At 40.2% G+C, this 23431-nt stretch overlaps 1 protein-coding gene across 1 annotated transcript in view; it reads right to left on the minus strand.

The window, feature by feature from the left end:
* Window positions 1-4884: 4884 nt before the first annotated feature.
* sema3bl (sema domain, immunoglobulin domain (Ig), short basic domain, secreted, (semaphorin) 3bl) overlaps window positions 4885-23431 on the minus strand; it is a gene marked incomplete at both ends in the record, with an annotated part of 61149 nt that continues 42602 nt past the window's right edge. The window contains 12 exons of the mRNA XM_083895722.1: window positions 4885-5397; window positions 6641-6771; window positions 9357-9582; window positions 9672-9713; window positions 9914-10005; window positions 10139-10370; window positions 15491-15635; window positions 15966-16035; window positions 16252-16366; window positions 17745-17887; window positions 18293-18409; window positions 20031-20121. Of these exons, the coding sequence (XP_083751848.1) occupies window positions 4885-5397; window positions 6641-6771; window positions 9357-9582; window positions 9672-9713; window positions 9914-10005; window positions 10139-10370; window positions 15491-15635; window positions 15966-16035; window positions 16252-16366; window positions 17745-17887; window positions 18293-18409; window positions 20031-20121 (1917 nt within the window). The remainder of the gene's footprint in view (window positions 5398-6640; window positions 6772-9356; window positions 9583-9671; window positions 9714-9913; window positions 10006-10138; window positions 10371-15490; window positions 15636-15965; window positions 16036-16251; window positions 16367-17744; window positions 17888-18292; window positions 18410-20030; window positions 20122-23431) is intronic.

The raw sequence follows: 23431 nt of genomic DNA on the forward strand, positions 1-23431 counted from the left end.
CCACTGGACAGATAAATCCTCTGAGGCTGGAAGTTTGTGCAGGACTCTGTGCTGCACTGTGGAGCCAAGAATAGAACTTTTCGCAGGCTTCCAGTTTTCGGATACCGTTGCCCTCGCCAGCACTCTCGCGTGTTTTACGGACAAAGCGGAGCTCCGCAAGACAACAATTCCAGGAATTTAGCGCATTGTGACGTCCCAATGAGTGCGGAAGTCAACATCTCGTGTTTTATCTCCTGTACTTAGACTGAGGAGGACCACAAAAACATGAGTGAGTCATCTTTTTTCACTCTTTGTTGACTGATAGGACCTCCAGAGTCCCAAATATAAGGATTTAAATGATTAAAAAGTTGATTTTGCATGGGAACTTTAATACCTAACCCAACAATTCAAATTCATAGCCATAAACTTAACCAGTTCCTTAGAAGTTAGGTTCTGGCTAATTAAAACCAGGTTTTGGTCTCCATGACGACGACTGACAATATAAACACACAAACACGCAAAAATGATACATTAAAATAAACATGGGAAATGGAGCCAGTCAAGCAGCCTTGTTGCAGGTGTGCAGTCTGCATGTCGTTGATCATGTATTAAATGGAGCATGTCTTACTTTCAGTGCTGTTCAAGCTGTCGTTTATAAAATCGGCTCATTTCAGGGCATCGCTGTTTTATCTTTGTTTATGTCACTGGCGCCGTAAGTCTTATCCTGCAAAAGCACAGAATACCTTCCCCCCTGAGTACATTCAGCCAGGCGTCAGTGTTTAAGTTAGAAACTTTTAATGTTGTTTAACAGCATACAACTACACAGCATGCACGGTAGAAAGACACTTAAATAAAACATAAATACACATTTAAATTCGGCTCTTTCTGACAAAGAGACCCAACAGCCAGCACACATTTTTACAGTACAATGAGGAGACATTTCACCATGACGATGTTTATTTCTAATCACACATCCTTTACACGTTTCTGCCTTTTTCTAAAAGAGTGATCGCTACAGTGTGTTAGTTGTACTGCTGACAAGTTAATGGATGACTGAAGCCACAGGGGAAAAAAATCACGTTGTTGTCTCAATATTCTACGATATTATTATTTCTACATGTTTTGACTGCAATTCCTTCTGTAACATCCCACCACTGACCGAACCTTTTGCATGCTCCGACTGTGGATTAGGAGACACCACAATAAGATGTTTTCACGATATTGCCATATACTTACATAACAGCTGTAGGGAGAGTAGAATGTGACACCATCTAGTGGCCTGAAACATCAATTGATTTTTAAGTCCACAAAAAGCTTCATGTTTATTTGTAACATTGATTAAGAAAATTATATGCAAAAACGATACAATATCGCATGCAAAAATAGTGATAATTTACTGTATCGACGGAGGATCTATTCAGTCAAATCAACTGCTGGAGTTTAACCTCAGTTTTAAATTACAAACAAAATATCCACGAGAGTTAAGTTGCTGACAAATAATGAATCCATCAGGTGCTTGCTCTTATGTGTTCACCAAACACTTGAACATTACGGCTGCTTTGAGAGGATGCACTGAACGTCACTCACTACAGAGGCTGGACATGATAATAGTAAGTTAAATATCTATTTTAAAAAAAAAGTACAACATCAAGACACACTCTATGTACAACCGAAGTGAATGTGATGTTTAGTTAGTAACGGCACACGTTTCTTTTTGTTTTTTTTGTAACTTTGAATGTGTTACTGATGTTCTGAATCGAGAAACTCCAGCAATAATTTCACAACCATAATTGCAAAAGTGACAGTAGAGTATACAAGACAGTCATTCAGGACCTGATGAGGCAGACACTTGGTATCACCATCACAACAAACAAACAAAATGTCTTTATTGACTTCACACACCAGAGCAGACCAGACCTACTGCTTTGTAGCTATTTCCACAGAATTGGAAAGAACATTTCTTTTTATTTAGGATTATTTAAAAAAAAGGTAAATTTACATTTTAACTGTTTCACGCTGCATTCATCGTCCCAGTACAGTAACCACTGTGAGAGCTGCAGTCTCACAGTCTGTGTCTAGTTGCTCAAACCAATCATGTGCATCAGAAAATTCCCACTTCATATTCATGAACTGTATAATCATGCTTTATAATAAGGATTAGAACAGATTTTACAAACTGCAAATACATCCTACAAAAAGCTTATAGTACCGTATTTATTTCATCATTTTCTCCGTCTTCTGCATCGTCACTGTCCTTTTTCTTTTTCCTCTTTAGGAGCAATTCACAAGCCAGTTTATTGATGTGGTGTAGCTTCCTGGCTATAATAACAATAATATGGCTCCCACAATATATATATATATATATAGGCCAACTTCCACATGTATACTTTGCAATTTTCTTTTTACTTTAGGCCCACACACCCTTTAGCAGCCGTCCTCAGTTCTTTGGTTTATACAGTACCTGACAACAGGCTGAGTGTGTTAATATGAATTTATTTGAATTAATTGTTTCAAACTGGGAACTGTGGATTTTACCAATTGCACCTTCAGTTGTGACGGTTTTGTTTTCTCTGTCCAATGTATCCATATTTGTAAAGTCATTTTGTGCAACACCCATTCTCTGTTTTTTTGTATGTTACAAATTAAAGGGAAATATTTTGTTGATTTATGCGGCGTTCCAGAGCCCATCCAAACAAATGGGATGTGGGACATATCCCACCTGAATTTTACTAGCTCCTACTTCAAAGCGTTCCAGCAATTGAAGTCGAATGTTGGAAAACATGGACGATCGCGGTGCTTTAGACTTATGTTTGAAGAGGCATTTTGACTGTCAGCAATTCAGTCTACTTACATACACAAGCGAGCCGTATATGTAAAATCGTTACAAATTGATATGTAACGACATGAGTATACTTTTCCGTAGCCCTACATATCTTCATGCTGACAGATAACAATGACATAATTTCACGCCATAACATGAAAAACAAGTTGTGATAAAATTGCTGTGTCTAAAACCAGTCTATACACAGAAAAGTAAAGTTTATAGCCTATTCATGCGACTCCATGGGCGCCGCCATTATTCTCCGACTTCATTTTGGTGAAGTCGGGGTAGGTCGATCAGCCCGCGAGTTTCGCGAGTAGGAGGTCCCACTTCGACAGGCATTCCAGTGCACTTTTTCTAGTTGGAGGTAGGATAAGTCCCACATCCAACTGGTTTGGATGGGCTCTGGAACGCAGCATAATTGTTAAGTAACAAGGTAGATCTGGCACTGATTACTATGTGGATTGTCATGTGTAATTTCAAACCATAATAAGCATCTTAAAATCAGTGTTTCCAAAGCAGAATAACGAAGAGTTGGTCATTACAGTTGACCCTTCTGTTGTTCCAGCTATAGTCAAAACTCCAAACTATAGCACAGAGGCAAAGTGTCGGAAGATGAACATTGAATGTGAGGTTACTTGAGTTTAGCTTGTTAAAAAAAGTCAGTGTTTTTACCCAAATTCATGTTGTTAAATTTTTCTTATCATGTTTTTAGTGTTTCACTGATATTTAATTCTGTTTTTTTTTTACTATAATTATGTTCTTACTATAGTAATTATAAAAAAATTCAACATATTTGCCTGAGGATTCCCTACAAAGTGAATAATGAGTATGACAATTAGCTACATTCCAAGAATCTGTATGGTATACAACCCAAAAACAAGATAATAAGCCTCTGTGAAATATCCCTTTAAGAGTCAGTGAGAGGGGACTTTGATCTGTAGCTGTGTTTAAGGGAAAGTTGAAACCACAGCAGCAAAAATAAAGCGAAGTGCCTTTAATCTGTTGAACCGTCAACAGTCGTCTGATGATAGCTTGGAGTCAGTTTGATGTGTTAGTGAGATTTCAGTGAATGTAAAGTGTTTGTGTCAGTTCTTCTGTGTACTTCTTTAGCTTCATATAACTCTACCAGATAAACAGCACAGACAGTTACACCATGTCTTGAGCTGAAGTCACCCATGAATACTTAAAAAAAAAAAAAAAAAGAAGAAAAAAAGTCGAGACCAAAGAAGAACAAGTCCAGAGATTTAAAATGACAAAGTGAGAAGGAATTTGATCCAGTGTGTGAAATGTGACCAACTCTATAGTGATCAGGAAAATAAATGGAAAGTGATTTTATATGTCCAAGCTGCACTTTGGAAGCAAAACATGTTGTTATGCTGTCCAAAGATATAAAATGGCCTATTTAAATGTGATGTTTCTTTCTGCTGAAGCTTTCAATTACAGTGGATTTTGCATGAAAAACCCGTTGAGTGCAGCTTGAAGTCTCATGAGACGATTAACACAATGGTACGAGCCAACAGCCAAGCTGTTCATCAAAGAGTCAATGAGGCTGCAACAGTGGAGAAAGAACATGGTCTGCCTCTGGTAATCCACAGGCATGCATACATTTGTATTTTGAATTAAGTTTGGAGTTTTTTTTTTCGACAGATCGACATACGATGTGAAAACAGTTAAAACCGTGTCTGTCATGTCAATAGTAAAAAAGGGGTAAAGTCTTCAAGGGGGGAAAGTGTCCTTGGTAATGAAGAGTTTAAAAAAAAAAAAAAACATCCTCAGAGTGTATGGGAGACGACGTCATTTTGCTTTCCATCGGTGTCGGTATTATTTCATCAACAACAATATTTTCTTTTCCTGTTGTCTTTCCAGACAACCAAATGCTTGTGTCCTTTGGGGCACAGTCAGAACAAAGCTGCAGCTTCCATGACCTACACTGATTTCATAAAAATCTATTCTGTTAGGTTTGATGGCCAAAGCAGAGAGACTTTTCTCGTCTACATTTTTTAGTACAAATCCAAGTGCCAAAGTTTTATCTATTATCGTCTTTCATTCCCTCCTCCTTTTCCCCTCCCGTGTTCTCTTCACTACTCCTCCCATGCGCGCAGATCCCGCGGTGTACGGTTGCGTTCTCCTGAGCTCTTGCTACGAACCTTCCGGGCGCTCTCCTGCGCCTGGCGATATTTCTCCAGGATGCTCTTGTGTTTCCTCCTCAGCTTGTCGTTGCACCACATCCTCTCGCAGTACTCCTCCACATGCGGCAGGTTTGAGGGTCCGATCAGTTGCATGATATCTTTGAACCACGTACGCGACTGGCCAATTTGGCTTGACGCGCCACCTCTGCTGTACGTGCTGCATGGCATCCAGACCCTGTAACTTCCCGTGGATCGGTCTTTGAAAGAATCGGCGAGGCCGGCGTTGTCGCGTGACATGAGCTCGTCCACGGTCTCACTTTGGAGGACTTCGAGGGTCAGGCGGGTCAGAGTCTGCGTGAAGCCATGCTCTCGGGAGCGGCAGATGTACACGCCTTCATCCTGGCGGAAGAGACGACGGAACAGGAGACCCTGCTCTGTGGCCATCACACGGTCGTCCAGCTTCACCTAAGGAGATGAGGAGCGTATGCGTCTTTATTTAACTTACAAATGGTTTCATACTTACACAGAAACATTGTTTTAAGTCGAGGGTAGTATCTTAAAATTTGCTTTAAAAAATTTACTGAAATCTAAAATGGTTAAGCATCTTTGAGACCAAATTCCAATTCAGTGGAGAACCTCCGTATCTTGAAAGCTCATCTTTTCCTGTTGCTATCTCTTAAAAAGACTCATCTGTGTCTCTATGCTGTACATGCCACAGAGTGCAGGTCACCTACATGGAAGCGCCTGCATTTGCATACTTTTAAAGTGCCACCTTCTGGCTTTGAATTATAAACAGGACATGTCTGCGAGTCGCTTGCAGCAGTTTTAAAGCCACAGTAACATATTCTCGAAAAGTACATATAAAATGAAATTATGCAAATTGGGTCCAAAACTTTGTATTAAAACAAATGGACTGAGAAAAGGACAGGGGTTGTTTTCTTTGCCTGAATTACATCAGTAGGAATGTATCATGAAATCCAGCCACTGTTGGTTTTTACCCTTTCTTTTGCTTTCCTTTACTCTTGTTCTCTTTTTTTAACCCATTTCCTCCACCTCTCAAGTCATTCATACCTCCTCCTTTCTCTTTTCTTTATCAACCTCGTACCTCCCCAAGTCACGTCTAACACTCCTCGGCTACTCAAACGATCCCTCTGTGCCAACACAAACACGGTAGCCTTGTCAGCCAGAGTGGCAGCCACATGTTTATTTGCAGGGAAATGAGAAGGGGTGGTAATACCTTAAAACTGCCTGGCTGACCGAGGTACTCCGTTAAGCTTGGAGAAACATAACCTCAAACAGATGAGAAATGACTGTGGGTGTGGGCATGCAGGACAGCAGCATTTTCAAAGTCGTGCTTTACAAAAAGGGCTGTGCTTAAGTCACAGAGGCCTGTCGACATTGAATGACGCTTTAAGTGGCATGCGGTCAAATTTTTGCAAGGAATTCACTGTTTATCCAAGTTTCTCAGTGAGGTTGTGCACTTTTCTTTGAAATATAACTACTGAATTTCAACCATATGTCAAATGGCTGTCAAATGTGTTGGCAGTGAGCCAAATTCACATACAATTCTCAGTGTTTAAAGGCAACCACTGAGGCCAGTGTTTGCCAGAAGTTTCATGCTATTCCTGGTTTGTATACCATGACCTGTGTATACCATCATGCCACAGTAGCTAAAGCATATCTTAGGAGCAATTACCGATCGACTTACCTCTTCCTTGTGGTCGTGTTGTTGGACAAGCCAGGTTACAGTTGCTTGTGGAGAGCGAGGAACACATTCCAGGAAGGTGCTGTTGTTCTCGGTCCCATACACCACCTTGTCTTCTGTCACATCGTGGTCTTCTATTTGAATGACAGAGGTTAGAAAGGTTGATAAAGAACGATAATGAAGATTTTGAGGGCTATCTTGCATGATCTGATGCAGTCACAGTGTTTACTGTGTTCATGGTGTTTAAAAAGCACTCGTAAAAGTGCCTGTGGGAGTGCTAAATTTAAAACGAGGTGTGGTCAGGTGCATTTCTGGTGCTTTCCTTTCCTGAGGCAGTAGACAATTATTGCATTTTTGACTCGTTATAGTGAAACGGTTCCCCTTGCAGAGGAACATTCTTTCTCAATACCTGGCAAATCCATCATTATAATAGCAATCTGCCAAGGTGCACGCAGACTTGGCTTTGGAAAGGGAACGTGAAATGACACTGATTTATTACATGTTACACCCAAAACACATTCATGATTAACACGTTGTTTTCACAACAATTTGAGCTGTGCCTGGCGCGGTGACCTTTTTTCTGATGTTAATCAAAATCATCCAGTCTTTACCCCAGTTTCTGTTCTAGTTGTTGTGCCTTTTAAAATAAATACGTAATTTAACTTTGGACATAAGATTCAATTCAGGTAACTTGAGGGCGACAACATCCGTATACATAGCAAGACAAGTTCCATCATTGACTACGCAGATGCGGATGTAAGTCCTTTTATTTCTCCGAAACAAAATAAAGACGGTCCCCGCAACCCTGGATGGATGGAAAATAAACACGGTGCTTCCCATCACCACGTTACGCCATGTCACCAAAGTCCCCGGCAATTTAAAGGGACCATGGTCCCTTGGCAACCATATTAACAACACAGCTGTGAGTGTCTATGTATTTGGACACCTGACCGTTACACCAGAGTTGGTTCCCCTTTTGCAGCTTTAACAGTTTCCACACTTCTTGAAAGACTTTTGTCATTCTGTAGAGCATTGATGAGGTCAGGCACTGGGGTTGAATGAGAAGGCCTGTTCTGCAATTTCTGTTCCAGTTCAACCCGTAGGTTCTCGATGGGGTTGAGGCCAGGGCTCTGTGCGGGTCATTCAAGCTTCTTCGTCTTTATAATTCTTGCTTTGTGCACTGGGGCACAGTCATGTTGGACTAGAAAAGGGCCTTCTTCAAACTGTTGCCACAAAGTTGGAAGCATAGCATTGTCCAAGATGTCTTTGTATGCTGAAGCTCCTTCATTGGAGAATAAGGGGCCTAGCCCAAAGCCGCCTGATTGAAACACTTGAGTTCAATGCTTAACAGGTGTGGCCAAATACTTTTGTCCATATAGTGTGTATACCATATATGTACATGTGTCCCAAATTATTAGTATTGAGGCTTCGGGAAGTGGCATTCAGTTTACTGCTCTACCCTCAAAATGACGATTACGGCTACATAGGTTGCAGCAGGCCTGGTGGAGGGTGGAGGTACTTCATGGACAGGTCACCATTCCTTTGGAGAGCCAACACACAGAAGAACAGCCATTCACTCTCACATTCACACCTACAGGCAATTTCGAGTTTCCAGTTGACCTCTGCATGTTTTTGGACTGTGGGAGGAAATCGGAGGACCCAGTGAAACCCCAAGTCACATGGGGAGAACAAGTAAACTCCACACAGACCTGTCTTTTTAATGTAAGGCAAAAATGCTAACCACTATCACACCAAGTGATATGACTGAGAATAAATTAGGTCAGCGTTATAATAGTTTGTCATTTTTGGAAATACATTTCTTTGCATTTTTCGCTCTTATTTTCATTGTAAGACGGATTAATAAAAAAAAGTGTGACTTCTTGAACTCTATGCTAACACTATACTAATCAGCCACTCACTCATTACATAACATTACATTTATCATACACGCATACCTTAATGTGCAATAAATGAATTCCCTTAATGTTATTATTCATAATCAACACTGTACATAGTTAAAGTTGTAGTCTGTGAGTCTTATTTCTATAACATCCTGTCTCATTGGCACAAAGAAACCCTGTTAAAACTGGGTTCATCCAGGGTCTTGAACGGAGATGTATTTCATCACCTAATCTCCATACGTACGCTCAAGTGAGCAAACACACTTCATGTCCCCTTTCATACCTGCATCTCCACAGAGTTGTTTCTCTTTCTTTTACCTGTCTTCACATTTCGTTTTCTCCTCACCTCTGCAGCCCCTTTATCCAGTTCTTTTGACATACTTGTCTTCCCAGTACGACTACTGATAGTTTGAGCTCATTTGTCAACGCACCCATGTACTCACAGGGCTGCATTGCATTTTGGACTGGAAGTGTTTTGACAAGTTTAACATGTATTTTCTAATTGCACAACAATCAGAGATTAACATATGACTTTTCACGTAAATATGGTTTGTCTTTTATCCGGAGAAGAAGGCTTACAAAAAGGCTCTGATCCTTACAGACGCACACAAACACACACTATCTTCAATGAAACAGAAGTTGGCACACGTTCAATAACATTCTCTGCTGGACCTCATGTGCAGACCGAGACGTGGACTGTTTATAGACGAGTGCAGCCTCACTGGTCCTCTTCCTGTCTATAGCTGAATAGTTCAGTGTGTAAGGAAAGCAGGGAGTGTTTTAATGAGATTTGCTTAGAGAGGTGGTCACACACTTACCACTCAGGTTCTGATCCACACACTGCAGCACAGGGTTTCCATGTCTGATGTCCTGCCTGCGGTAGCGACGTTTACTGTTGGGCACGTATCGTGCACACGATGACCCGTCCCAGGCACAGTAAGGGTCTCTGGCCAGACAGCACTCTGCACAGGCTTTCCCGTAAGTCTCACAGCGATGCAGCTTCACCTGCGCCACACCTGCCGGTGAGCCCACGTACAGGGCTTGCTGTGATGAGAGGAGAACACAAAAAGGGGGTTTTAAACGTAATGAGAATGACAGTTTCTGTAAATTCTTAGATTGTCAGATCGACTTACCCTTTTTACAGATATATCCAGGGATGTAATTGGAGTTGGTACCTGTAAAAGTAGAAATAATTCACTTCAGGTATGTGAGAATTGATAACTTTGAGGTTTGTTACTGATAAGGGACAAGCAATGGTTTACTTTTATGTTTGTTTAGATTTGCTTCTACAACATTCTCTGCTGTGCAATCGTGAGAAATAAAAAGGAATCAGATGTCCTGTTTTTATTGAGTCAGCCGATGAATTAAAACTTACTTTGAATACTTGTAGTTCCTCGAGTGTGACCTCCTCTGTCTCTAGACTGTTTCCACCGTGCAGGGCGATGACCTTCAACACTGTGCCAGTATCTGAAAGGCGAGCAGATGTACTTTAATTTACACATGCGAGTTCATTCATTAATATGTGAACTTCTTGAATATTTCTTCTAAGAATTTAAGCAATGCAAGTTTCTGAATCTGGAAAGGAGTAACATGCAGTTACCTGTGCCAATGAACATGACATCATACTGCCCGTCCTCTGCCTCAACACGGTCCACCACTATTTGTTTCAGCTTGTAGGGAATGTTGGCCTTCACGAGCACAGGTTGGCGCAGAGCTGGATACACCGGCCGCCACATCAGCGGGTGGCTGCGGGCAAAGTGCAGCACTGAATCAGGAAAATCCTTTGTGCTGCCAAACTCTCTGCCGGGTTGGTTGGTGATTTTACTGGGGCACTGGAGAAAGGTGTGGTGGAACAAATGAGAAAAAGAGAGGGATGGAAGTGAAAGCTATTAAAATTCATGGATTTGGAACCACTTTGGGATTAAATTTCCAACATTTCCCACCACTGGTGGTGTGCTTTCCAAAGAGGGTGTGGCTTAGTTATGGTCTTGAGGTTTTCTCAAAGAACCATCATTAGCATTTTTACTATGCCGATAAACATTGGATGAACATTCGGCACCACTGCTATGTTCAGTCTATTATTACAGAGTTCATTGTTGGTTAAAAAGTCCCACTGTGTGTCACTATATTAATAAACAATGAGTTAGAACTTGGCTGAGGTTTTTTTTTTTTTCTTGCCACTCGGATAATTACAAAAGCTGTAATGTGATGACGATCCAGATGAAGGCATTAACATGAACCATGCAACATCTCAGTATGTTATTGATTCTCAACAATCAAATCAACAACCAAAAATTTGTTGAGAATCAGCCAGGGTCTTTGTCACGCACAGCAGCTTTTTCATAACTTTGCATTGCAAGTGCTTTGCACATGTTCCACTGAACCATGGGGTGTGATTATATCAACTGTTCTACTCAGAAGCACTTGGCTCCAGTGGCTCTGCTGGTGGCCAAAACCATCATGAGTGATGTTTGTTGTCTGGTCCTTGACTCAAAGCAGATTCACGGTCATCAGATTCTTTACAGCGGTTTACAGCGGAGTACTATATCCAACCACTCTGGATGCATAAGTGTACTTGTGGAACCAGTCCCAAACCCAGATAGAGGGAGAGCGTTCCATCAGGAAGAGCATCCAGCTTAAATCTTTGCCAAATTGGTATTGTCCAAGTCTTGTCGCAGTTAAAATATTATGTGATCTGCAGTTAAATCTCATTAGGATTGATGACTCAGATGCAATGACCATTGACAAAGACTGCTGTTTGAGTTGATTTCTGGCATGTCAACCTATAGACTCAGGCATTTATTATAGATTAGTGATCTGCTTTATTACGACATAAATATTAATTTGACTAAAGTGCACACAGGGGTAACTGAGAAGAGAAAACAAAATGATATCATATCAAAAGGCCTAAAAAGCCTCAAGAGAAACGAATCTGACAAACAGACGATGATATAAAGGGGGGAGGATGAGGTGACACAGGGATTTGGATGAGATGTGTGAAGATAAGTAGCCCGGCAAAAAAAAGAACTAAAATGAAAGCATGTGTCATGAAACTGGCCATGTTGCCAATCACAGAAAAGGGGGGCATTTTTAGATGGATACATTCTCTCATAGAAAAGAGAGTAGTTGGACCTTTTGATCACCTTATCATGGAAGGTAAAATATGTATTTCCTGATTTAAATAATGAAGTAAATACTGATACTCCTGACCTCCTTATCTCAACAATATTCAGTTTCAGAGAGGGAACCTGAGGTTACACTCAAATATTCACACGTTTGATGTACTGTACACTCTTCTGAGTATGCTTCGATAAATGGTATCGGTTTATTGCAGAAGGTGTGGAATGTGTGAGCAAATCCAAGGTCAATTCTGAAACTCACTAACTTTGAATGCCTCCCAAAAAATGAGGCTGCTTGATCTTCAAATCAGAAACCTCTGTGTAATAACGGTAATGCAAAGTGTGCTTGAGCAAACGTGTCATGTTAAATAGTTTTCATAGATTTTTCCACGTGCATTGCATATGTAGCAAAAGTTCAATGGACTCCATCTATAATACAGTCATCAGTATCAGTCACATCAATTATCACAAGCTTAGTATTAAGATGTGATTAGCAGTGATTATTCATATCAAATTCTGTAATTTATTAGTATTTTTTTACTTGATTTTTTTCGTGAGTCCCACACTCAAACCTGTGCAGCTCCTGATTCACATCTTGACAAGTCAGTCCATTTCAAAACTGATCACTAATCTACTCATTTTCCATTTGGAAAGAACATAAACCCAAAAGTGGAATAGCTCCAAAGTCTATCCTCATTTCGTCCAAACTTTCAGCATGTCGACTGGTTACAATTACCAACTTGGAGCCAAGTGAGAATTAATGAGAAGGATAAGGGGTGAGTGTGTTTGGCAGAGAAATGTTCAATTCCAGTATTAGGATGGATGTGGATGATACCCTTGTCTGTTTCTGTTTATGTGTATTAAGTAAGGTATGTGATGTGTAATCACCCCCGTGCTGCAAATGAGACATTTGTCCAATTTAATAAACAGACCCCCAGAGAAGGAGAAGAATATTAGCTGAAATCCTGGAAAAGTACTTTCCTCATTTCTACATCAACCTCTTTTATTCTGATTTTACTCATTTGGTTTTAGACAAAGTCATTCTTTTTATCAGTCATTTCCAAAGACTGGGTCGGTAAAAATTTGCCCCAACCTTTTAGTTAAGATTTATGTGTATATGATTTAAATAACATGCATTATACAGTTGTCTTTTATGAAATGGCTGTAGATTAGTCGCTACATCATCCACAGATCTGTTCATGTCGGGACTGATGTTTGCCATCTTTAAAAACCCGGTCTCAATTTAGACATTTTGGGAAACGTTGCTCTAAATCACCAAGTATGGGATTACTCACTAACTGTTTCCCTTATTCTTATTTCAATGTTGGCTAACATGAACATTTACAAACACATTGATGTGTCTGAAATTTCAATAAATTCAATGAGGTTTCAAAATAAAATTCCTAAAGTGATGCCTACAGTGTAAAGTTTTACATCTTAATCCTTCAAGTAAACACTGACAAATCCACACATTTTACATCTTATTATTGTGTGACCACTAGGAAAAACAAGTAACACTTTAAATCTAATCTGACAGTGCAGGGATGATCTTGGATTATACTTGTCTGATAGCAGCCTATAAAGTTGGATGTTTAAGTGTCCAACATAAAGCTTTTGCACTGAAAAAAGGATTAGAACATGGACCAGCATAAAAATACATGAAGAAATACACATGTTCATGAAATGTGTAGGTAGGATTACCACAGATCTGGAAAATCTGCGATAGAGGCAATCCAATGTTTGTCTAATCTACTGCGATATTGGAGGATAAAAACATTCAAATATCCGTCTCTTTTTAATAGAAAGGTTTTACAAAGTATCAAACTTAAATAGCTACATTGAACATCCAGAAAGTAAGAAGGAACGTTTGTCTTGTGCAAGTGAGACAGAAATAATAATCCACTGACCCTGATCTATCCACTAAATTCTCTCTCCCCACTTTTCTTCCTTCCATCTGTTCCTCCACCTCCTCCTCAGCCGAAACCCCCGCCCCCCCCACCCGCCATCATCACCTTTTTTCTTGCTTCCTGTTAATCAAGGATTCGGAAGAGTCAAACCACAGAGGTGTCTGCTCTCTTCTCACATTCTTCTTCTTGCGTCTGCCGCCATGTGCTCTACTTCTCTCTGCTAATGAGGGAGATGTGATCGCGTGCACGCGTTGCCTACGCTCGTGTCTTTGTGTGTTTAACAGGTCTGAGTTACAGTGATGTGGTTGAGAGAACATGATGGAGCTCCTCTGAGAGTTCTGAGACGTAAACCAGGAGAGGGGTCTGTACTGTATACAGTCACCACAGCTGCAATACCAAATCTATTACAGTTTACATTACTGATACAGAAACTTTCCACACCTCATTTTTAAAATGTTTATAGCTCTACCTCTGTCCCCCCCTGTGTTATAGTAACCACACTGTGCTTCTTAATAGCATATTCACACAGGACTACTGTACCTTCTACCTACTAAATATAGAGTTAGAATATCTAATGCTACTCACATTATATGTGGAAATGAACCCAAATCACTGCCCCTCCCCCTTTTTTTTCTCCAAATATTGCTGATACAAATTCTAATGCAACAACCCTGTAATTTTTTTTACTATAGTTTAATAAAGAAGAATGCATTTAACTAAATGTATGTTGCCGTAACGAAAACAGTCTTAAAGCTCACATAGAGTGGTCCTGTTGCACATGGAGGTCTACTTACATACATTAACTTGTTTTAATGGTTAAAAACCTCCTTGTTGCTGTAAACGAGCCGATAGAAATCTCTCTTTTCTGACGCTGTCCTCAGCCGTGATATTTCAGAGTGAAATCTCACACCCAGAAGACAGAGTGTGTTGTGATTGGCCAGCCAGCGTAGAGCCTTCCCAACTGTCTTGTGATTGGCCCATACCCGGAAGTGACATAATCAGCACACCCGCTCTCAGAAGTGCAGCTCCCTCCTCTGGAACGGTGGATGCACTGCTACTCATTATCAAAACATTGTTTTAACAATGTTTAAAAATAGCTTTGTCACGACTCTCCGCCGCAGTCCCTTTTTATGACTTTGACCCGGAGTCAGAAGACACTGTCGCTCATGAAACACCTCCGCAACGGACGTTATTCTTCTTCTGCGGCTCAATGTACGCAACCGGATGTGCCCGGACTAGTGCCCGGAGCAGTTTACATAACCAGAAGGGAGATCTCGCTGAGCCCGAGATTACAATAAAACACAGCATTCTCAGCAATGGCTGAACTGTTTGTTTTGAACCTTCAGAACTTCGTAAACAAGGTAATGACGCAGATGCACACTAAAAAACAGCGTTAATTGGAACTTTCGGTCTAGGTCCGCTTTAAATTTTAACTTGAGACAAATACATTTGGTAACACTTTGGGAACACTTATACACCTGTCCATAACTAGGTGCTCTATTTAAGTAGCATACCAGCCCTTTATTAGTAATCATTAAGCACATATTAACTCCTTCTTCTACATAACCTTATTCTACCTCTATTACGACATTAATTAAGATTTTTCTTATATAAGGTGTTAATCCGTGCTTAATATTTACTAATAAAGGGCGAGTATGCTACTCATATACATGTTACTAAGCACCTAGTTAATGGTGAATGTGTGTTCCCTAATCTAAAGTGTTACCATACATTAATAATTTTCTGTCACAGGATTACATTTTACCACATGTTTTACTTTAGTCACATGATTTAAATTGTAAACAACGCTGTCAACAATTTCTCAAGTTAGTTTTAGGACCTTTGGATCATCTGGAGTAAAAGCTGTCATCAGCATATGAAGGCTATATTATAATTTATCCTTATTATAGTGATAAAATCACTCACCACCCCTGGTCTTGGGTAGGGAACCCTGCCTTCATAAGCTCCCCACTGGTAGTCAGGACCTTCTTTGTGAGCAAAGGGTCCATTGAAAGCTTCTCTGATGTCGGCCATACGGTAAACGCACACCGCAAAACCCTGGAACACGTTGCTGTGGACGAGTAAGAAGAGGCACAATAGAAATGATGAACAGGCAGGAAGAGGAAGAAGCGATCATTATTAAGGAGGAGGGGATACAACATGTGTCTTCTTGGTGTTTTGTGGCAGTCGACATCAGTTTCTACTTAGTTAGACTGTGGTCACCGTCTGAGTTGTTAACTGCTTTTGGATCTGTGACCACAACTCAGCAGGTTGATGTCATTGTGTCCTGATGCTCCCTGAGGAACTTTCACATTACCGTGGCATGGTGTGACACAGCCACTGGAACTGTTTTTGAACCATAAAAGGACACCTCGTGTGACGGTGCTTCATGTGAGTTTACCTGATAGTACTGAAGATTGCGTAGACATCTGGGTTCCTCTCATCCTTGGTCCTCAGCAGAAAAACGTCCTCTGGTTTTCATTAATGACAATGACAAGTTAGTGAGTGTGTTGCACAAATGTTGGTTAAAAAACATGTTTGTGAGGACATTGTGGACAATCTCGGTGTCCTCACACATATAGAATGACGAGAATGTGACGTCTTTGAGTATTGTGCGTACATGTGGCTGCATTTCACTACATGTGTGCTGAAAAAGGTGTGTGTGTGTGTGTGTCTGTGTGTGTTACCCAGTTGGTTGAAGTGTGTGTCGATGCCATGAGGTCCTGGGACAGAACAAACTAGTCTGGCTTTGATGAAAGTACTCCATTTGTTCACCAGCACTCTTTGGCCTCCAACATCATTCTGGGGAAAAGATGTATTCAAAAAGAGTGATTGAAATATTTAAATCTATAAGACATGCATATAGACAGCTGCATTTTAGTTTTCAGTTTTCAGTTAGTTTTTAGTTTTTTTGACTTTTCTTTACGGCAGGTCCTCACAACTTTTTAGGGTTTAATGAGGGTTCAGATTTAGTTTTAGGGTTAGAATTACATTTAGGGTCAAAAGTTATGGTTAGACATTTAGTTGTGATGGTTAAGGTTAGGGTAAGGTCTACACTCTTAGAAATAAGGGTTCCAAAAATGTCCTTCTACAATGGCTGATGTTCTACCTAGAACCATTATCTTCGGAAAAACCCTTTCCCTGAGAAAGGGTTTTTCAAGGGTTCTTGGTAACACTAATGGTTCCAGTAAGAACCATTTTGATCCAGAGAACCTTTAAAACCCTTTAAAACCCCTTTCTTGAATAAAGGGCTTAAAAAGGGTTCTTGGTGGAACCCTCCAAAAGGGTTCCAGGTGGAACCTTGATTAAAAAAAGTTCTACCTGGAGCCAAAAAGGGTTCTCCTATGAGGACAAGCCGAAAAACCTTATATGGTTCTACTTAGCACTTTTATTTCTGAGAGTGTAGAGAATGTTTTATGTCGGGACAGATGAGTGTCCTTACTAAGAATGCTGTATAAGTGTGTGTGTGTGTGTGAGGGAACTGCTGTCATATACTGTATTTGTTGGAGAAGAAGACGAGGCAGACGGAGGGGAAATGAGGTGGCAACAAATCGAGAATTTAAAAGTTTCGGCTACATTTTGACTTTGCAGTCTCTGCAAACTTTTCTGGCACAGTCAAACCATCTCTTGAGATAATCCAGGAATGTGCTTATATTTTGAAAATGCACCTGTCTCCTCAGACCGCACTGCACACAAGAATGTGAGAGAATGCAACAGATGGGGCTGAAGGTTGGGACATATGAAGGCTGTTTATAAAAAGAGGGAAGATTCATATAAATCTTGATTTAAATTTTTTTTTTAATAAAGAGCCTTCTGAGGCTTTTTGGGGACATGTAAATATTGTATTTGTCTTTGCTTTGGAACCATAGTTATAGACCACCTTTTTATGTGACGGTACACTAAAAGACCACTAATTCAATTGCATGTCTCATGTTATGTCAGATTTTGGCTCTGTCTTCCTCCTGAAATCTTATTTTAATGGACTTTAATCAGAATGTATACATCAAACAGAAAAGCAGTATACAGCCAGTATGAATGTCCAGAAAACCCAGAGGAATTCTCCCAGATCACGACTCTAAAACATCCTCAAGTGAAACACCCCTTCATATGTAGAATGTACTTGTACTTATTACATATACACAAATACAAATATGTGACACGGAAGGTTTAAACATCTTACCGCGCACACTCGCCCCACGCGTGAGTGTATGGCTCCTTCTCTGTCTCCTGCCTCTGTGGCTTTCTCAGTGAAGAAGAAATACACTTTATCGTCATCTTTGTCGTCGTTGTCTGGGATGAGGTGTGCGGCGATGAACTTTGGGTCTGCAGGGGAACATTCAAAGGATAGTGACTCAGCTGTGTGAGAACTGTTCTCTATATTTCTCCAGATGTATGTGCCCTGAACCAGTTCAGAGGATTCAAGTACATTTTGATATAGTGGCTCATCATGGCCAGTGAGTTTAAAAAAGATAAGACATTGAAATGTAGCACTTGGAATAATTACATTCAGATCTAAGTTCCAAAGTTAACAAACATCATGATATATATTATATCATCTGTTGTGAAGAAAATTATAAATAAAGTATTCACATCTTTGACAAATCAAAGACTATAGGTACAGTTGAATCTCACAATTATAAACTCATATGGTTTTCTACCTGCCTGTAATTACTCTGTAAAAAACAGTTGATGAATCTAGCAAAATGGATTGAAACTGTGTCATTTTACCATGAAGAAGTTTCTCATCAGTCTCTGTCCTCATGGTGGAGCGGCCTCCCATACTCCTGAGGATCACAGAGTCTCTTCCCAGAAAATCTGCTGTTAGTCCTGTGTACAACTCTCCACCTGTAGATGAGGAGAGACAAAAAAAAAGATGAACATTTGTAAGAATGTTGAGGAGAAGGAAAATATAAATAAATAGCAGGAACAACAAAAAAGAATAGAGGAAAGGAAACACTTTGTGGTTCGGGCAAATGAGGCAGAAAATGGGAAATTGAACAAATCCAGCACAGGACAAATGAGTAATGTGAGACTTTTGCTCTTATACAAGACATCTTCCAGTGAGACTGACACCATCTGCAGTGGACTCACTTTCCATTTCATCAGTAGAAATAAAATACAGCCTCTCTCTCTCTCTCAAGACACATGTCTAACATGATGCCTGGAAAAACCTTTAGCACACAGACTCTATTGCGAGCCAAAAAGGGAAGCAGCTCAGGATACAACTCGCATCAACATTAGGTTTCATCGGTTTTTCATTTGTCCCATCACGGTTGCTGTTGTAGGAACTGAATCTGGCCACAGACGACTCTCCTGTGATTTCCAGGGTGTGAGTTAAGTCGTCTTATCTTATTTAGCTGCAGTCATGCTCACATCCTTGTCTGCCTTGCAAACACGCACACTCTCACATACAATCACATCAATATGTATCACATATATACGAACACAGGAATAAGTGATGGGGTCTGGGGAGTTAAGCTTTTGTGTATTTTGGGTGCACATCTTGACATTGAAGAAGGAAACATGACTGTGTTGATAGCTGGCGATGACTATAACTTTCATCAAGTTTTACTCTAGTTTCATTCTGGCAACATGTTCTCTCTCAGTTTTTTATCTTTATGTTATCAATCCCTGAGAGGGAAATCCATAGGGGTCAGTGTTAGCTGTCGGACACGGATATAAACCCTCACTCAGACTCGAGGACAGTCCTGTAACAGTCGTCTGGTCATGTTACAAAACATGAGCGACGGCTAAACGTGCAGGTGAACAAACTAATCGCTTAAACCCGTCTGTGTAAGACACTGCAGATGCTCGGCGGCATCCATCACACGTTTTATGTGTTGTTCTGTATCTATGTGAGAACTGTTTATCTCCACTAAGATCCAAACTACACAGTATTTTGGCCCTAAATGAATGTTTTCCTGCCAAAGACAATAGAGAGGGATAAATTCTGATCCTGAAGTCACCCAGCTGTGGAGAGAGAGAGAGAGGAGGGTACACAGGCGCACACACACGCACACACACACACACACACACACACATACACACATGCACACTGTCTGTCACTGGGATAAATCAGCATCATTCTACAAGCTAAATATCTAATGACATTCAGAGAGGAACGCCCAAAGCTATTTAACTCCTCTGCAGAGTGTGTGTGCGTGTGTTTGTGTGTTTGTCAGAGCCAAAGGTTTCTCTACTTGGTGTTGGTATAATTTCAAAACCTAACACAGATCTGCACAGTGAGCCGAAGTGTGTAGAAACAGACAGATTTTTATGAGACATATGCGTCAGATCATGAAAAAACAAGGCCCAACATAGAGGGCAACGTTAATTTAACGTCTTTGTCGGACGGGTTCAAATGTGTGAAGGTCACGTGTGGTTAAGTTCATTCTATCACGCTTACAGTTAGGTTTTTTTTTTTCAGTAAAGCATATCAAATGTAGACAAACAACAAGGGACTTACCACTAAAGATGCTAGCGAAGGGGAGGCTGGGGTCATGAGGAACCTTCCCCCGTCCATTTTCCACATTTGTAGGGTCCATTTTGAAAACGTGCTGCAGAAGACGGAGACACAGGGTTACAACCATACACCAGGATGTGATAAATAATACGAGTTTATCGCCCACTTCAATCACATAGCTTATGCACAGTGTTAATGTTCTTCTCTTCAGATATTGGCATTTTTGTAACTGATAAGAGAGTCTATAACCTTACATTACAGTCTTATTAAAACAATTCTTAATTCATTGTGGTCTCCCAGTTAAATGTTTCTATTTTACTTTATCCTTGGGAAATGTTACATTGGCACATTGCTTAAAGAAATATTTTTAGAGCCTTGCCGTTTTGCGCCCGATAACATTTCTAAAGTGACATAGTTTGCAAGTATTTGGGGGTTAATTCTCACACACAGGCAGTGGGGTTGGTGACGGCATGGAACAGAGCGAGTGAGACGTCTGCGAGAAAGCAGCACACCAGAGTTTGAGACCAGTTCATCATCAAACATTACACGATCAGAATGATATGCATGTCTTTAGACATGTAAACAAGTAATGTGTTTCTGCAAGTACAGGTCACTCTTCTGCATCTCTGTCTCTTTGTCCACACGTTCAAGAGGGACAGGTGATGTCTTGATGACGAGACACGGTTTCAAAAAGGAGGAAACGCATCCTTCAGACACGTTTCCCACCCAGCTGCCAGTGCAGGGAGACTCTGGGAGTATATTATCAAGCAGCTATCAGGGTAATGTACGATAGCAAACTAAGCATAACACTGTTATCAAATAAAAAGTACACACTTAAACATTATCAGCAGTAAAAAAAAATACATGAGGTTGGACCTTTTTGTGATGCGTGTCGTCATAAAAATTCACTCAACACATACAGTATGAGTGACTGACCAAGTGATTATATAAAGCCATTCAGGATATTTCCGCGTAGGAATGAATTTATTTTGCCAGCTAATATGACCGACGGTACAAACACCTATTTAATGAAACTGTTCAGTTGCTGTGAGAGGAGCCTGGTGACAGTATGTGTGTGTTCTTTATATATAATTGTTTAATTAATAACTAATATTTTTGTATGTATGTATATATATATGTGTATGTATGTGTATATATATATATATATATGTGTGTTTCTGTGTTTATATATATATATATATATATATATAAGAAAAGTTATTCACAGGAACAACAGCAGACTGTTTTAAATGTTAGAAAATTAAAAAAAGTCACAAAAACCATGTATCTGTACATTTGCAGGACTGAAACAATATGATTCTGATTTCTTAGTATTGTATTTAAGTATTGTAATTCAATAGTATTTATAATTGCCCTTTTCTTTCCCTCTGTGTACTCTGAGCTAGTGCTGGCTGGATTAGGGTTAGGGTATGGTTAAATCAAATTGCTTTCTTAATACTTTTTCCTGATAAAGAAAAGGAAAGTTATTAAAAGTAACTAAACGTTTCTTTCTTCGTCATTCACCAGTTAATCTCCTTCACCTGCTGAACATTTTCCACATCCTTGGATTGTGTGAGGTCAGAGCAGGGTTACTTCAAACTAAAGGGCCTCTTGTTTTTTTTGCCTTTATATTTCCACGTGAGCGACATCAGTGTCCGACAGAGCTGCTGGGTGTGATCAGTTTTCCAGGATAAAAAGAGAATGAACGGCAACAGGAGCCACGGTACGACAGTGTGTTTGATTCAAGTGCATAATGGTGATTTAAGTGTCCTTACAGTGAACTCTGTGTGTCTGGAGTCTCTGTTCCTCTAATAAACAATGGAGCATTGTCACTGGAAGGGTGAGTCTTCGTCCAAACACAGATCACAGGGGAGATGATGACATTGAAGGTTAAAAATACTTTAAAACACAGACAACAATATAGTCGCGCATGTTAGCCTTTTGACACGTATCAAATTGTTATTGTAGATTTAAAAAAAAGGAAATAAAGTTAAATATACACTGGTGGCGCTTAACTGGATCCACAAATTAAGGCCAGGCAGTTGAATGCAGTGAGAACATTAAAATTAAGATGATGAGGGATATTAAATATCCCTCATCATATATATTTAAATAGTCCACAAGTACTTTTTCTCCCACAATATGCAATTCACTAGTTATGTGATAAGAAATCACTTAATAACGGGAGATTACTGCATTTCTTTTTTTTTTCTTTTTTTAAAGTGTTGTTTATTTTGTTTGCAACTTTTCCCTTTCTTTCATATTTCTCATCACTTTTATTCTCTATCTTTTTTTTTTGATTTGCTTTCTGCTCTCTATCTGTCTCTGCTGAAGTCTCTTAGTTCACTCATTAGTCATCTTTACTCCTTCAGCACCTCCATGCTCTCTTGATACTTCAGTTCATTGCTGCATTGCACAATGACTATGTGTATATATGTGTGTGTGTGTGTGTGTGTGTGTGTGTTGTATTTGTTACCTCCTGAGGACCTTTTCTGCCATAAATACTGACCTTGTCAGGACCTGTGGTCCTCATGGAGACCAAATCCTCGTCCTAATGAGGTACTTCCTCATTTCTGAGGAAGTGGTTAAGTTTAGGGTTAAGTTGTGGGGAGGGTTGTTGTTAGAGTTGTTTTAACTGGTTATGGATAGTGCTTTAGTTTGCCTCTTTAAGTCTATGGAACTCAATGCAGTGTCCTAAGGAGAATAGCTGCTCAAACCTGTGTGTGTATATACATATACGTGTGTGTGTGTGTGCTATCTCATGGAGGAATGGTGTGTCTGCCTATACAGCTGATTACACCGTCACAGGAATGTTGGTCAAACTCTGCCAAGACAAATACACACAAGTGCTGCGATTGACAGAGGAAAAAGAGAGAGAAAGAGGCTACCTCGTACTTAGCTGTGCCAAGTAAAATACATCAGGTCCCTGCTACTACACCTAGAGACGAGAGTCTGCTGAGACACATACCTGTGTGCATGCACATTCTCACAATTAGTGCAAAATGTCATTACCTTTGTACCTTCACAAACTGTCATTGTTATAGCCTTTTTCCAACTGGCTAAAAATGGTGACTATGGGATCTTAATAAAATATGATTTTCAAAAGTAAAAGATCAATAGCAAAAAGCACACCCTTGATTCATGAATAAACCCAATTTATACTCCTCTGTAAAGTGCTCGTAGGTTACGCAGAGTCCTCTGTGTCGACGGAGAGCCTCTCGGAGAGCCTCTGCGTTGTCTCTGGCAGCACAAAATATTTTGTAAGTGTCCGTCACTCCGTCAAGGGACAACGGAGACGGCAAGGGCTGTGATTGGTCCTCAGGACAGGCCGAGCTAAGCTGCTCTGTGCTGGCCATAGTACCCACCGAGCGTCCACAGAGGCGGTGCTGATCACCGCTGACAAC

Source organism: Microchirus variegatus, assembly GCF_963457635.1.
Source record: "Microchirus variegatus genome assembly, chromosome: 9".
Lineage (NCBI taxonomy): Eukaryota > Metazoa > Chordata > Actinopteri > Pleuronectiformes > Soleidae > Microchirus > Microchirus variegatus.